The following is a 14,149-nucleotide window of genomic DNA, read 5'->3' as shown; positions in this document are numbered from 1 at the left end:
AGAGCTTCCCGGTATTTGCTATGTGTGCAAAATGAAATGTCCATTTGGGTTTGAATAGGGAAGGGGGCCCATGGTGGGACAGAAAGTGAGAGGTCTCTCTTGATACAGGCAGCCCAGGAAATCTAGGGCTGGTTATTCTCATACCTGACCCATTGGCAAGTTTTATTTATCTTACTGGAGGATCAGGTCCAACTGCCCTACCCTTACAAAGCTGCCCCGATCTCTCTCACTGGTTAAGGATCCTATTTACAATGGCTGAAGAAACATGCAAAAGAGAGAGAGAGAGAGAGATGGTCAGTGGGATGCAGTGAAGGGCCTGCTTCTCCAGTACTGGTCCTTACTGGGAACCAGTTCCCAGCTGGCCATATTAATTGCCAAGGGCCTTAGGTTAATGAAGCTGTCTTCTGTACCAGTTGTGTGCCGTCTCCCTTCCCTCCCCACCTCTCCCCAGTCTCTAGCGCCCCACGCTGATGTTGCACGTCTTGCAGCTGGGGTCCTTCTTGGCATCGGCGGTTGAAAGGCTCATAAGCTGATGGCCACTGATTTCTCCCAGAACGCCTAGGCTGAGATCAACCGGCTCAGTGTAGATGATCTCCAAGATGACGTCCTGAGCATGGTGATAGACGAGCTCGCCGTCCTCCATGGAGCAGGTCAGGAACTTGTTGCAGGAAATGTCTAACTGGGGCAGACGCTCCCGGCAGAAATGGTCTCCCGGAGAGCCTTTGGGTGCCAGGACCAGGATGACGTAGTGATAGGCGGTGTACATGCAGTAGAGGTCCGCAAAGTAGAGGTTGGTGTTGGGGCTAAAAAGCTGCTGGGCGGGGATTTGCAAACGGTAACGGCCGTAAGGTGAGTCCTGTGCAGGCTGGCCTGTGTTGAATTCGGTGTTGCAGCTGAAAAAGATGCCATGCAGCATGCCGCTGGTGGGTGAGCCGTGACTGCCACTGTTGTCCTTCAGGTATGGCTTCATGACGTTTCCACAGTGCATTCTGGCCAGAAGGAGAGACAGACCATCAGCCATGGGAGGAACTACAAACAGGGCTCTGTTAGATTCTAGATGGAAATGGGTTGTCCCACTTCCACGGCTACATTCCCATCTGGGATTATCACCTCTAGTGGTAATATAACTTCAGGAAAATGGGTGTAGCTGACTAATGCAGAAGTAGGTGGGACAACCTGTGACCCCTGCCCTCTGTGCGCCTCAGCACAGCCACTTGGCACTGCCGAAGCCCATGGGCCATATACAGCCTTCTGAATGACGTCATGTGCCTCCCTCTGAATCGCTAGGCAGAGATGGACTAACAATATCTGTGACAATGGAATTTGACACCAAGCCATTTGGGTACAGGACCTCATCAGGACCTGATGCTACCACCCACTTCTCGCTTGTAGAGGCCCTGCGACAAAATATTTGCTGATGTGGACTCTCAGAGGTTTGAGGGCTCTTACCGGACATGCTGGAAGTATTCCTTGGTGTGATTCCGATAAAAGACGGAGAACCTGAGCATCCTCCCTGCAATGAGTTCGGCTTTCTCTTGCAGCTGGGCCAAATGCTCCTTAGCGTAATCTGCATGGGAAATAAGGGGTGCATGCCTTTCAGCACAGTTTTCCTCTCTCTGTCTCTGCTCGCCAGCCAGCCTACTGCCACCCCCACTCCTTCCCCCACTCCACCTGGCTTCCACCTCTTCCTCTCCTTGCCTCCAGCCAGTTCCCCTCCCTGTCACCTCCCCTTCTAGGTGCGATGGCACACCCTTCACCTCCCACTTGGCAACTCTTGCTCCATCGTGAAAGCTGGATTTACTGCCTTTCAGCACCCCTCACCCTGTTCCCTTTCCCATCAGCCCAGGCCCTGCCTTAGCCAGCCCAAACAAGTGGTTTTTATCTCCTTCATTCCTAACCTCAAAATACACAATGCTCACACATGTCCCCATCCCTGTACTGGGCTTCTGGGATTGAGCAGAAAAGGCAGTGGCTGGCAAATATATAAACAACAGAAAACAAGAGTTGGTCACAGAGGACAACCAGGACTCTCTCTCATGAAACTTTGCAATGTGTGAGAACATCACCCAGAAGAGAAGATGAACTAAGTCTCATAGTTCATGGCTGTGGCTATGCCGCCCTTATGCTCTAGGTCACGGGCAGTCAACCCCTGGAATTCATGCCAAACAACAGCATGGCAAGGCACACCATTTTGTTCAGCATGGCAGCTCCCTTGTTCCACTCCAAAAGCGGCTGTTGACTGGGAAGAAGACAAACCACTGCCTGAAGAGCAGAAGCTGTCATCACCTGCCCACACGCACCCTCCACTCAGATGGAACCACCTCTGCGGCCAGCAGAGACTATGGCTGCCCTGGACTGTAGTGGAGCCATGCAACACCCCCACCCCCCGCAAGCCAGAGGTCTATGTAACAAACACAGCGTGTCTGGCCAAATACAACTCTTGTATCTCTCTCTCCCCCTTTGTTTGCCAGCACAACCAACATCTCAACAGGTAGACATTGTGGGGGCCTCAAAATGTTGTCTACCTCTGAACTGGGTCATGACAGGCTCAGCTCCCCCTGACCTTTTCCTAGTCAAACAATGGCATAACAGAATAAGACAGACCCAGCGAGAATTCTGCCGTGCTCTTGCACAGCTCCATTTATTTCTGAGAAGCTTGTGCAAGAGGTCTTCCTGGTGGGACTGTGCTCCATCAGTTAGATCTCTCTCTGTCTCTCTCTCTCTCTCTCCTCCAGCCTTTTAAATGGCAAAATATGCCACCTGTGCCTTGCTTCATGGCTGAGACCTTATTCTGAACACTCACCCCCTGTGCAAAATTCGACGGTTTCGCTCCATCCAGACACAAGGTACTCCCCGTCACTCTGCTTCACTGCTGTCTGCACTGCCACGCTGTACTCAGTCCTGGGACTCAGAAACCAGTGGCCCCTCACCGTCATGGGCAGGGCAACCGCCTTGGCTACCAGCTTGGTAGGAACATCCTGCAAAAGAAGAAGCCACATCTGTTGTCAGGGGTCAGGCCTGAGGCAGGACTTGATTTGGGATTCCTGGGTTTCCTAGGTCAGGGGCTGAACTTGTTGCATCACCATCTACAGTTAGCCAAGGGAAGGGATCCTGGGAAGGCCAGGTATGCATGTCAATGGCTTCTCTTCCAACACTGGATTGCCTGGGGGTGGGGGTGGACTTCTGACAGCTTCCCTTCCTCAGGGAAGGCTGTGCTTTTAACCCTTTGATTAGGGCAGAAAACTTGATGCCTGTCTCTTATTATTAATTTATCCTGCCCTTCCTCCAAGGAGTTCAAGATGACTTGCATTGTCTCCTACTTGCTCACAACAGGACAGTCACATCTGTTTACTGTAGAGAGGTCCAAAATGTTTATCTTTGGGGATATTTTTCCCCACCAACCTACCTGCCTGAGAGACCTGCACATCTCTGGCAGAAAATGCTGTAGCATATTCTAGTGCCCCATCTTTATTCATGTAGACTGCTTGCCAGGCCTAAAGGACATTTGTGTCATCCTGTGAAAACTGGTTGAATTGTAGAGCACCTGCTTGGCATTCAGAGGGCCCCAGGTTCAATCCCCAGCATCTCCATTTGAAAGGATCAGGCAGTAGGTGGTATCAAATGCCTCAGTCTGAGATCCTGGAAAGCTGCTGCCAGTCAGTGTAGAAAATTGCGTCTTGATAGAGCAATACGTCTGACTTGTTATAAGGCAGTTTCACACATGTAATTATTTTCTGTGGCTGTGCACTACATGGGAAAACCACGTCTTTCTGGAAAACCTGTCTGCCATTATCGAGCTTCTAATTCAAGACCCCCTGATAAGGTTCTGAAAAGCTCTAGGAGCCTCAGGAACAGTTTGAAAACCACCTGTATTAAAGGAACTCCTGTAACATTTTTGGGGAACCTGAAACTATAACTACCAAGCTCTCTCGGTGTAGTATGATAACAGGGTGAGAATTCTCACCCCAGTTGAAAGATCTGCCTTCCTTCCCCTCTGCACTGCTTTGTGATCCTTATGCGGAAACCACGTGTGCCTCCTCTGTGGTTTTTAATACCATCTCAATGGTTTATTTCATTCACAGTGCATTTTAGTGAAGCAAATAATTCCAAAGTGGACTGTTGTGTGGTTATCGATGCAAGTGTTGGTGCATCATCAACAGCAGTGCCATTTAATTCTGGTGAAAGAATGTGTGTGTTTTTTAAAGGCACGACAAAGAACTGTGCGTTGGGTGGGCGGCTCAAACACCTGGGAGAACTGGAGCCTTTTTCTTATCTACTGTCGATTTATTAATCCCAATCTGATCGTGATTGCAAGGGACAGGAAACCCACCTGAGGCTCAGTTGGGCATTATCTACACCAGAGTTAAATTGTTTTTATAGTCATTTGCACCTCTCCAGGGAACTCTGAGAACTGTGTGCTTTGTGAGGTGGGGTGAGAGATCTATATCAGTAAGTTGTCAACATCATCACCACAGAACAGCTACCAGGATTTGGAAGGGGAAGGGAACATGACAGATGGTATAAAAACAGATCTAAATATTAGCATAGTTAAGCCCGAAGAGTATGTTGTGATAACAATCTCTGTACCTCAGTTTTATACCAGTGAAAAAGCCTTCACTTCCCCAAAAAGATTCCTTAGGCTGTAATGGGGTGAGGGTGCCAAGAATTCTCTGTTAGAGATCCCTAACCCCATCTCAGAACGGCAGGCTCCCTGGCAAATGACAAATAAGCCCCTTTAAGAGGATGATGTAACCACGCTTAAGAATTCACTGCTGTCACCTTAATCCGTACCTTTTCGACAGGGGAGATTAACTTCAAGGACAGAAGAAGGCAATAGAACAGTCAGAGCGTGTTTTCTGTGAAGAACAATTTATAAAGATCGGGACCAACAACCAGTTACTTGGAGGGGTGCTCTGGACTTTGACATGCAACTGGCGCTTTTAAAATGCCTTTATGTGTAAATTATGTCTGAGGGGGAAATGAGGGGCATCATTGCAGTGGAAGGGGGGGGGGAGAGGCAAAGGGAGCAAGACTCACAGAGGTCCTTGTTCTTGAATGAATCAATTGCACACACAGAAAAAAGCCTGAGGTATTTGAAGAGCATTTGAAGTAATTGTGTGTGTGTGTGTATGTCTTTGGCACATATGGTGAGCATATAGGACCATCCTGGGGCCAAACTAGACTTGGTCATGCTGTGTGAGGTGTGAAATTCATGTATATTCATACACATTTCCACTTATTCCAGACTGAAGTATATGGGGGGGGGGTCCCTTATTTTTTCAAACAAAGAGCAGAGGTTACAGGCCTGCCTCACCTCCCCCTTACCTGCCCATACCCTGTTGTGGTCTGGGGCTTTCAGCATTTTTCTTCTAGCTCTCTGCGATATCAGGGATGATGGGAGCATGGCTCAGAGACTAAGCACCTATGTTGCATGCAGAAGGTCCCTGACATCTCCACTTAAAGGATCTTAGGTAACAAGTATTAGGAAGGACCTTTCTGTTTTCTGCAAAGTCCACAATACTGATAGGGGTGAAGCAATACAATTATAGGGCGAAAACGCATGGTCGCTTTAGCCTCCTTTATTCCCTGTTTCAGCCATGATTCAGCCAGGATCGAACGCATGCGTTTCGCCGAACGTGCGTTCGATCCTGGCTGAATCCTGGCTGAAACAGAATAAAGGAGGCTAAAGCGACCATGCATTTTCGCCCATAAAGTGGGTTTTTGCTTTCACATGAGCCGGGCTAGAAGAAAAGTGCTGAAAGCAATTGAGCACACCACTAGGAAGGTGGGGAAAAGGCAGGGTTTAGGTCCCTTACCCACATATTCCATTATATTCAAAAATTGATCCCCCTACTCCACACCGCAGACATGAACAGATGGGTACACATGGCCACTGTTGGATGGGGGGGGTAGGGTTGTCAGATCCAGGTGGGGAAACTCCTGGAGACTTGGGGATAGAGCCTGGGGACCTCAGTGGGGTACAATGCCATAGAGTCCACCCTGCAAAGCATCTGTTTTCGCCAGGGAACTGATCACTGTAGTCTGAAGATGAGCTGTAATTCCAGGAGATTCCCAGGTCCCACTTGCAGGCTGGCATCCATACCTCATCAAGTTTATTTTGGCCCCCAGGGGCATTATGAAGATAATGGAGACAGTGTGGGAATATTTGTTTATTTAAAACAAAATCTTATGTTTATGTACTGGACATTTCAAATATGGGGAGGACTCATGCTTCTAATAATGCAATTTAGAATAAGCCTTCTGTGCTAACAAAACTGGTGAGTGGAAAGCTACCTCCCCCCAATTCTTGTAACTCAGGGAAGGGAGCTTTGTTGATTTGTGATATTTAAAGGTCAAAATTAGGGCTGTCAGTGTCACCTGATTCATACGATTTTTTTATTGAGACCCTTTGAGCTCTTCTGGAACAATAAGAAAAAAAAATAAAACAAATGTTTTTAGTTAGAATGAGCACTTCATCCTGTGTGTGAGAGAAGGGGAGACTTCCGTCTCTAAAATGTTACCTGCCATCCATTGTTCGTAAAGTTTTAAAATTAATTTTTAAGGATTAATAAGGAGCCTCATTTTATTAAAAAGGTATAATTGGTTAACTGATCGACTTAACACTGCAGCTCTAATTAAAACAGGTTTAATACATGGTGTCAAAATATATTTTCTGTCAAGTTAAGGTTTCCAACATTTCTGAAATGGGGCCTCTCCCTCCCCTGTGGCAATGTCCCAGTCACAGCTGTAAATAGCTATTGCCCCATGTAATGTACAAAGACTCATGAGTGTTGCCATTTTTATTTGACAAGCTCTGGCAGGCATCTACTTACTATATTTAAGATGGGGGCACCGTAGACATATAGGGAACCATAAAGTTCAGCAAATCAGTACTTCACTACTGCAGATCACTGCAATATTTATTGCTATCAGTAATTATTGAAGAGTGAACTGATGTGATTTCCTGTGAGATTCTGCAACCTGTACTGTTTTTTGTTTTGTTTTTGCTTTTTTGCTTTTAATTAAAAATCATCATTAAGAAGCCTCTGTTTACACATTTTGAGACTTGGGTCATTAGATGGTTCCAGCTGCCCAGTGGTTTTACCTACCCCTCTGCTCTCACTTGTCCTTCAGAGTCCGTGCTGATTAATGTAAGTCAGAGGGCCAAACCAGATACAAGAACAGTAGGCATATTTGTACTGCTAACATATACAGTCCTGGATGAGCAAACATATTTTAACATCAAAAGGGGCCTGCGACAGAGGGGAGTCGAACCCTCCACCATCATGCCTCATTATTCATTACCCTGGCACTTTCCTTCCAGCTTGGCTCATTTCTGATTCTTGTAACCAAACCGGGAAGAAAATGTTTGAGCACCTAGCCACCAGAGGTGAGGAGAGGAGGGTTTGAGGATTCATTCCCCTCACTCATGTCATGGACGCACACAGCAATGAGCAACAGATATGGCTGCTAACATAATATCTTGTTTAGTTCTAAGGTCTAAATTCAGTGATTCCTCCCTCTGGTGCCCACTGATGTGTTCCCTGATGCCCGCTTCCTTCTTTCCCAAAGCAAAAAGCCAATCTTGGCTTTCCTGTACCTCACTGGGGCAGAAGATGGTGTCTGACCCGAAAGTGATGTAACTTCCGAGTTACAATCTAGGAATTCTCCCAGATCTCTATGTTTCTTACCAGAGATCTGGGGGATTCCTAGAGCATTGTCCAGAAGTGACATCACTTCCAGGTGAATGTGACTCTCCCCAGGCCCTGCTCCAGAAATCCTAGGTGGTCAGCCCTGATGAGGCTGTACCACTTCAGCCTAAAAAGTTGGGGCTCATATGATTGAATACTCCTACACAGAAAACTGCCATCCACATAGAAAACCACCATGTTGGGGAGAAGGGTCCTAGCCTAGCTTCTCCCTAAAATGCTAGTTTGCAATTAATTTGGATTTTTTTGGTATAGAGGAGCAATCCATCATGTGAGTTCCCCCCTCCTCCCACACATACTCAGTAGCAGTACAGTCCCTACGCAGGTTGACCAAGTTTGGGAAGAATGAAGCCTAAATTGAGGAAATAAACTGTTATGAAGTGGTTGGAATGGCAAAGCAAGCAATGAGAGTTGCTTGAGAAATTTTTGTTTTCAAGAGATAATATTGCCATATCAACAGCCCACAAAAGCCCCGCTGGAGTGCAGAGCGGTTTCTGTGGCAACAGCAAATGCTGAAGAGTCGGCAGACAGGCAGAAAGGGAGAGAAGAAAACCTTGCAACAGAGACAGAGAGAGAGAAATATAATGTTAAGCATTAAATAGCACTGCCATAGCAACCAACCTTGTTAAACAGCACCCAAATTAGTGACTCCATTTCAGAGTCAGAAAGATGTGAGCAACTCACGACTTCCCTGCCTCTATTAGGGAAGACGCTGTTTGTTCCCCAAACCCATTTTGTGTTGTGAGGGAGATGTTTTGAAAGTGAGCTTTTTAACTACTGTTATTTCTGTTTTATAAGCAGACCTAAGCCTTGATTTCCCAGCATGCATTGCCGTTCTGGTCCTCTTCGTACCCAAGTTATCATTCATAACTAAGATTTTGGTTGGCTCAGCAAGGTTCGTTCAGAAGTGCTACGGAAATCACTGTATGTTAAAAAAATTCTTGAGATGGAGGGAGGGCACATGTTTTCTCACTCGAAGCATGATTAAGAGTTGACCAAAGAGCATGAGCTATAGAGGGAAGTAGATGTGATACCAGCATGGCGTAGTGGTTAAGAGTGGCGGACTCTAATCTGGAGAACTGGGTTTGTTTCCCCGTTCTTCCACATGAAGCCTGCTGGGTGACCTTGGGCCATTCACAGTTCTCTCAGATCTCTCTTAGCCCCACCTGCCTCACAAGGTGACTGTTGGGCGGGAGGGAAGGCAATTGTAAGCCACTTTGAGGCTCCTGAAAGGTAGAAGAAAGTGAGGTCTAAAAACCAACTCTTCTTCTTCTTCCATTAACCCACAAGTCTTGCTGAGGTAGCAGAAGCACTGTGTTCTATACTGATTTTTTGACTTATGCACACTCCTATGGTCTTTGGTAATTACTGGTTTTTCCAGAGGATTGTTTCTGCATGGCATTTGTGACCTTTTCTACATGGGTTATTTGCCCCAGAATTGATGTTTGTTGGGAATCAGGTTTTTTCCTGCATTCCCACAGCATCGTGGTGCATTTGTGCACCTCCTGGATATTCTGCGGCATTTCTCTGATCTTTTCCAAACCTGATTTGCCGCAGAGTTTTGGGAAAGGTCGCTGTAAAGCCTGGATGGCTGCTGTGTGAGTAGGAAAATTCAGATTTCCCCAGTCCTACCCAAATTCAGATTTCCCCAGTCCTACCCAGTCCACCTTCTACACTTGCCAGCAAAGGAGGGTTTTGTTTTTAACAATCTCTGTATCAGGTTCCCTGAATCCCAGCTTTCTTTAAAAAAAAAAAAAAAAAAGGTCTCTAGCCCATTTGTTAGGGAGACATACATTTCCCCTTATATCTCAGAAATGAAAGGGCTAGAGTCTTACTTTTTAAAAAACGAAAGCCAGGAATTCGGAAAACCTCATACAGAGATTGTTATAACATTATAGTGATATAACAAGTCTACTGCTGATTAAAAAAAAAAACACTGAAAAAGCCCTGGTGGCACAGTGGAGGTGGCTGCTGCCAGGTTACTTGGGCAGGAAAACTGGGAGGAACCCTGCCATATGGCAGCCCCATTGCCACTGCACTATATTGGCAGCAATAGCAGGGACACAGCAGCACAGATCTGTCCCCATGTGGGGAAGACTTATATCAATTTTGCACAGGGTTAATACTCCTATTTTCTCCCCCAAGAACCTGAGGAACTAGAGCTTGGTGAGGGTGCTCAGAAGCATTTTTTAAAAAGCTCTTGCCCCCTTCAACAGAACTAGAGACCCCAAATGAGCAGAAGGAATAATTATTAATCTAGGTTTGATATAGATTCCAGATGGGTTGCTTGTTTACTCTGTGGCAATAGAATAAAACAGGAGCCCAGAGGCATCTCAAAGACAAATTTAAAGAGGCATCTTAAAGACAAATTTTCAATTATTATTTTTGTTAGTCTTTAAGGTGCCACTAGACTCCTATTTCAGTTTTAGTATAGATATACACAGAGGTTTCCAAGGAAGAGATCCAATTGTTGCCAGTTATTAGTGGGATCCAGATGGCACACACAGCTGTACTGTATGGAGCTGGTGGCAGGTATCCACATTTCCTTTGAAGACACTAAACCTCCCCTGGTCAACTGAAGTAAAGAGGAAATAATTCTTATTGGCTGAAGGGATTGTTAGGTAGAAATGTGATTGGATAGAGTATACTTTCCTAACCCTGCACACCATTATGCGTCACTATGGCTGGCTCACCCTGTGTTTGAATTTATTGGAGTTCTTGTTCTCCTTCTTGTTCAGGTCAATGAAGTAGTGGGTGACTCTGTCCAGGTCTCCAACATCCATGGCCCAGGAGATCCGGAACGAATCACATGTGATGTTGTTGATCTCAATGCTGTGTGGTGTAGACAACAGCTCCATGATCCGACCAGTTCGGCTCCTACGATTGGAACAGACAGAAAATGGGAGACATGAAAAGAGGTAGGTAAGTGGCATGCGGAATCCAGCCTGGGAAGTGCTGGAACTCTAGAATCCTAGAGGGCATTCATACTAATAAAGAGGCAAGCTTTCCAGAGATTGCTCCCCTTCATCCTGGTGATTCTTTGTTGTCTTTTGCATTTGTACTGTTGACATCCACAAAGAGTAACATATGGGCAGATTCACACGTTATAGCATGCACAGGTTAAGCCCAGGACCCCCACTCTCTAGAACAGTCAGACCTGAGTTGTGGATTCTCCTCATTCCTGTACATGTAGTGACTGATTCAGATTGGAAGTGGAGTGAATACAGAGAAGGGACTTCAGACCCCACCCCAGCCATTTTTCCGACCTGAAACAGACCCCAGGGAAATGCTGTTTGGCTCATAGAGAAAACGTTTATGTATCCCAGGAATAGTGAGGTACTGGAGGTACACTTTGGTCTTGACCCATGGAAACAAGCCACTTCTGACCCTTTGCTCACTGTCCAGTTCAGATGTTATGTCTGAAACTACCCCAGCCTGATTCCCACCAATTAGGGTTGCCAACCTCCTGGTACTAGCTGGAGATCTCCTGCTATTACAATTGATCTCCAGCCGATAGAGATCAGTTCACCTGGAGAAAATGGCTGCTTTGGCAATTGGACTCTGTGGCATTGAAGTCCCTCCCCTCCTCAGGCTCCACCCCAAAAACCTCCCGCTGGTGGCGAAGAGGGACCTGGCAACCCTACCACCAATATACTAGTAGCTAAGCCCTCTATGCCACAACGTCACTGAGCCAATGACTCTGTCATTATTATTGGTTCTCTTTTTCTCTTCTGGGCTTAATTAATTCTTTCTGAATCCAAAGCCATCTGAAGAGCGGGTGTCCTCCCACACAATGGGTTGACAGAGCAGACGGCTCCTCGCAGGTGTCAGTGCCAGAGAGTACATAGCAAGTCTCGGAAGGGACAGATTCGGAGCAGATGGAGCTAGGGAGGGAAGTGGCCCGTGGCCAGCCAGGCACGGAAGGAGGGGGCATGTTTTTTGTATTGAAGCTTACAGCAGTACAAATCTCAGGTGGAGAGAGAAACACATGCAAAGGCATGTGTGGAGGGAGCTGCTGGAGAAAGTGTGAAGATGCCAAACAGACAACCATGTGTATGTAGGCAGGGGCTGAAATAGCCCCATCCTGCAATATCCCAGGGCGCATCATATGTTCCATTGCATACAAGGCAATTTGGCTGTGCCTACAACTAGAAGCAATGTGATTTGACCAGATACTTCACTTATGCTAAAGAGCTATTTTTATGATAGATGCATGGCGTGAAATTGGTATGCAGATAGTATGGATTTGTGCAATAAGACAATTACGTATTACATGGTAGACTGAAACGCTGCAGGCATGTGGAGTGTGCATAAGCAGGCTGCATGTTGTATAAGCTGGGAGAAATCTGTAAACAAGTGCCGCTCAAAGGGTGTATGGAGTGTGAGTTTGTATACTTTAATTGTACTATCTGTATGTCTAGCTCCAAAGTGATGTTGGCGTATCTGCTGTATGCGTGTTGCACAGTGTTATGGCCATTAAGTGAAGAGATGACCTGTTCTCTAGTCTTTCATAGCCAAAGTTAGTCGAGGATGCTTCCCAAACGGTTGCTGAAGGCTAGCTGCTGGTAGGAGTAGACAGGAAACCATTTTTGGCGTTAGAATGCTGTAGCCAGCAAAAGAGTGAGATTTCACAGTCAATTCCCAGGCTCCAAGAGTGTGGTGTTTACTAGGCTTGGGGAGAACTGATTCTGCTGGAAATACTAATACCATCAGCCTGCATGCTTAACTGCTCAACCTGTACATTTTTTGTACATACTACAAAACACCATGAGTCTTCACCCCTCACAAGAAAGCTGACCTTGTGAATGCTGTCCTCCCTAAAATGTTGTACTACATAGGGAAGTGAGGCGCCATGCAATAATATATTTGGGAGGAGGGCTTTTTAGGAGTCAGTCAATGCAAACAAATTCAAAAGCAAAATTCCTGAGATACTCCCATATCCAACACATACAATCACAATCTTCCTTTAGGACTTGTTCCAACGTGGCGATAAGCTTTTTTTTTTTTTTTTTTAATTCCCAGAAGCTGCTCTGGCACCACAATATGAGCAATGTAACATTTGAATATGGATGTCGAAGATCTCAGGCCTGGACAACTCCTATGTACAAAAAGCCAGTATGGTATAATGTAATATTTATTTAGAGAACCGATAGTGTACTTCTCTGGAAACCTGCTCAAGGCAGCTCACAAGCAAAAACAATGCCCTGAAATTATAAATACAACAACTTAAATTATAAATAATAAAAACAAACCATTAAAACAGCATAAAACAACCACGGGGCTGGGGAGTAGGAGGAAACCTTGGTTAAAAGCCTGGGTTAAAAAAAAAAGTTTTGGTGTGGTGAATAAAAGATAATAGTGTAAGTACCAGGCATGCCTCAAGGGCGAGAGCATTCCACAGGTGTGGCACCACCACCAAAAATGCCCTGTCTGGTTGCCTGCTACCCACCTCCTTTGCAGGTGTGGGGAACAGGCAGCAGGGCTTGAGAAGCAGAACGGGCAGGCTTGATATTATGGGAGTTTAGAGTAGACAGAACTAAGATGCTCAGCTCTCTCACTAAAATGTGTGAAGCGAATGCTTAACTTTCCTGTTGAAATCAGTGGGACTTAACATTATGGTTGCCAGGTTGCAACCCACTGATCCTTCCTGTCTCCTTTAAAAGCTACAAAGAGAAGTCAGCAGTGGGCTTCTCTCCTGCCATTCCTTTCCTGATCCTGCCACCCACCCTCCCCTCCCACTTGCCAGAGCTAGCAGGACTCTAGCAGGGAAGAGAAGGAATTATAAGTCTTTGGGAGAAGGCAAACAGAAGAAGCTGCTGACTTCATCTTTCTTTACAGCTCTGGAGTTGAGAAACCTTATGTAAGGCTGCCACTGTAAGCACACACTGCGATTTAAGTCCTTCTGCGTAAATGTGCTTACTATGGCAGCCTTAAATAAGGTTTCTCAACTCCAGAGCTGTAACAAAAGCTGCAGTGAACACGCTTAGAAGCAGGGCACAAAAACAGCATAACTTTATTGTGCAGATGGCATGTGGAACTGCAAGAGTTAAGGCATCTTAACAATGATTACACTTAGAATTGCCAACAAACCAGTTGTCTTCTCAAAGGAGGAGATCAGGTTTGGCCCGATTTGTCCTTAAGTGATCTAGGTTACTGTGTGTAATTAGCCAATTGTCTTCTAGATGCTTACAAATGGATTGTTTTATGATTTATTCTAACAATTTGCCAAGGGTGGAAGTTGAGTATGGACATGTGTGAACAGGTCTTTCTGTCTCTCTCTCTATGCGCACATGTTCTTTCAGTGCTCGCCAGATGAAATGAAACCCTGTGAGGAGAGACTGCAGCGTGTTTGTGGGCCTGTCCACACTTTCAAACTGGAGCTTCACATTGTAACTTTAAAACTACCAATTAAGTAGCGATGCAACGAACATACCTTCCCC

The 14,149-nt window shown here is 45.9% G+C and overlaps 1 protein-coding gene across 1 annotated transcript in view; it reads right to left on the bottom strand.

The window, feature by feature from the left end:
• Positions 1-428: 428 nt before the first annotated feature.
• The window catches only part of PHYHIP (phytanoyl-CoA 2-hydroxylase interacting protein), a 41,265-nt gene continuing 27,544 nt past the window's right edge, over positions 429-14,149 (bottom strand). The window contains exons 2-5 of the mRNA XM_056860920.1: positions 10,403-10,586; positions 2,804-2,978; positions 1,450-1,567; positions 429-989 (exon numbers count right to left, since the gene is read on the bottom strand). Coding sequence (XP_056716898.1) covers positions 455-989; positions 1,450-1,567; positions 2,804-2,978; positions 10,403-10,567 — 993 coding nt within the window. The 5' untranslated portion in view covers positions 10,568-10,586 and the 3' untranslated portion in view covers positions 429-454. The remainder of the gene's footprint in view (positions 990-1,449; positions 1,568-2,803; positions 2,979-10,402; positions 10,587-14,149) is intronic.

This window comes from Euleptes europaea, chromosome 14 (assembly GCF_029931775.1).
Source record: "Euleptes europaea isolate rEulEur1 chromosome 14, rEulEur1.hap1, whole genome shotgun sequence".
Lineage (NCBI taxonomy): Eukaryota > Metazoa > Chordata > Lepidosauria > Squamata > Sphaerodactylidae > Euleptes > Euleptes europaea.
The sequence above is the reverse complement of the archived record's forward strand: the minus strand, read 5'-3'. Positions and strand labels throughout refer to the sequence as shown.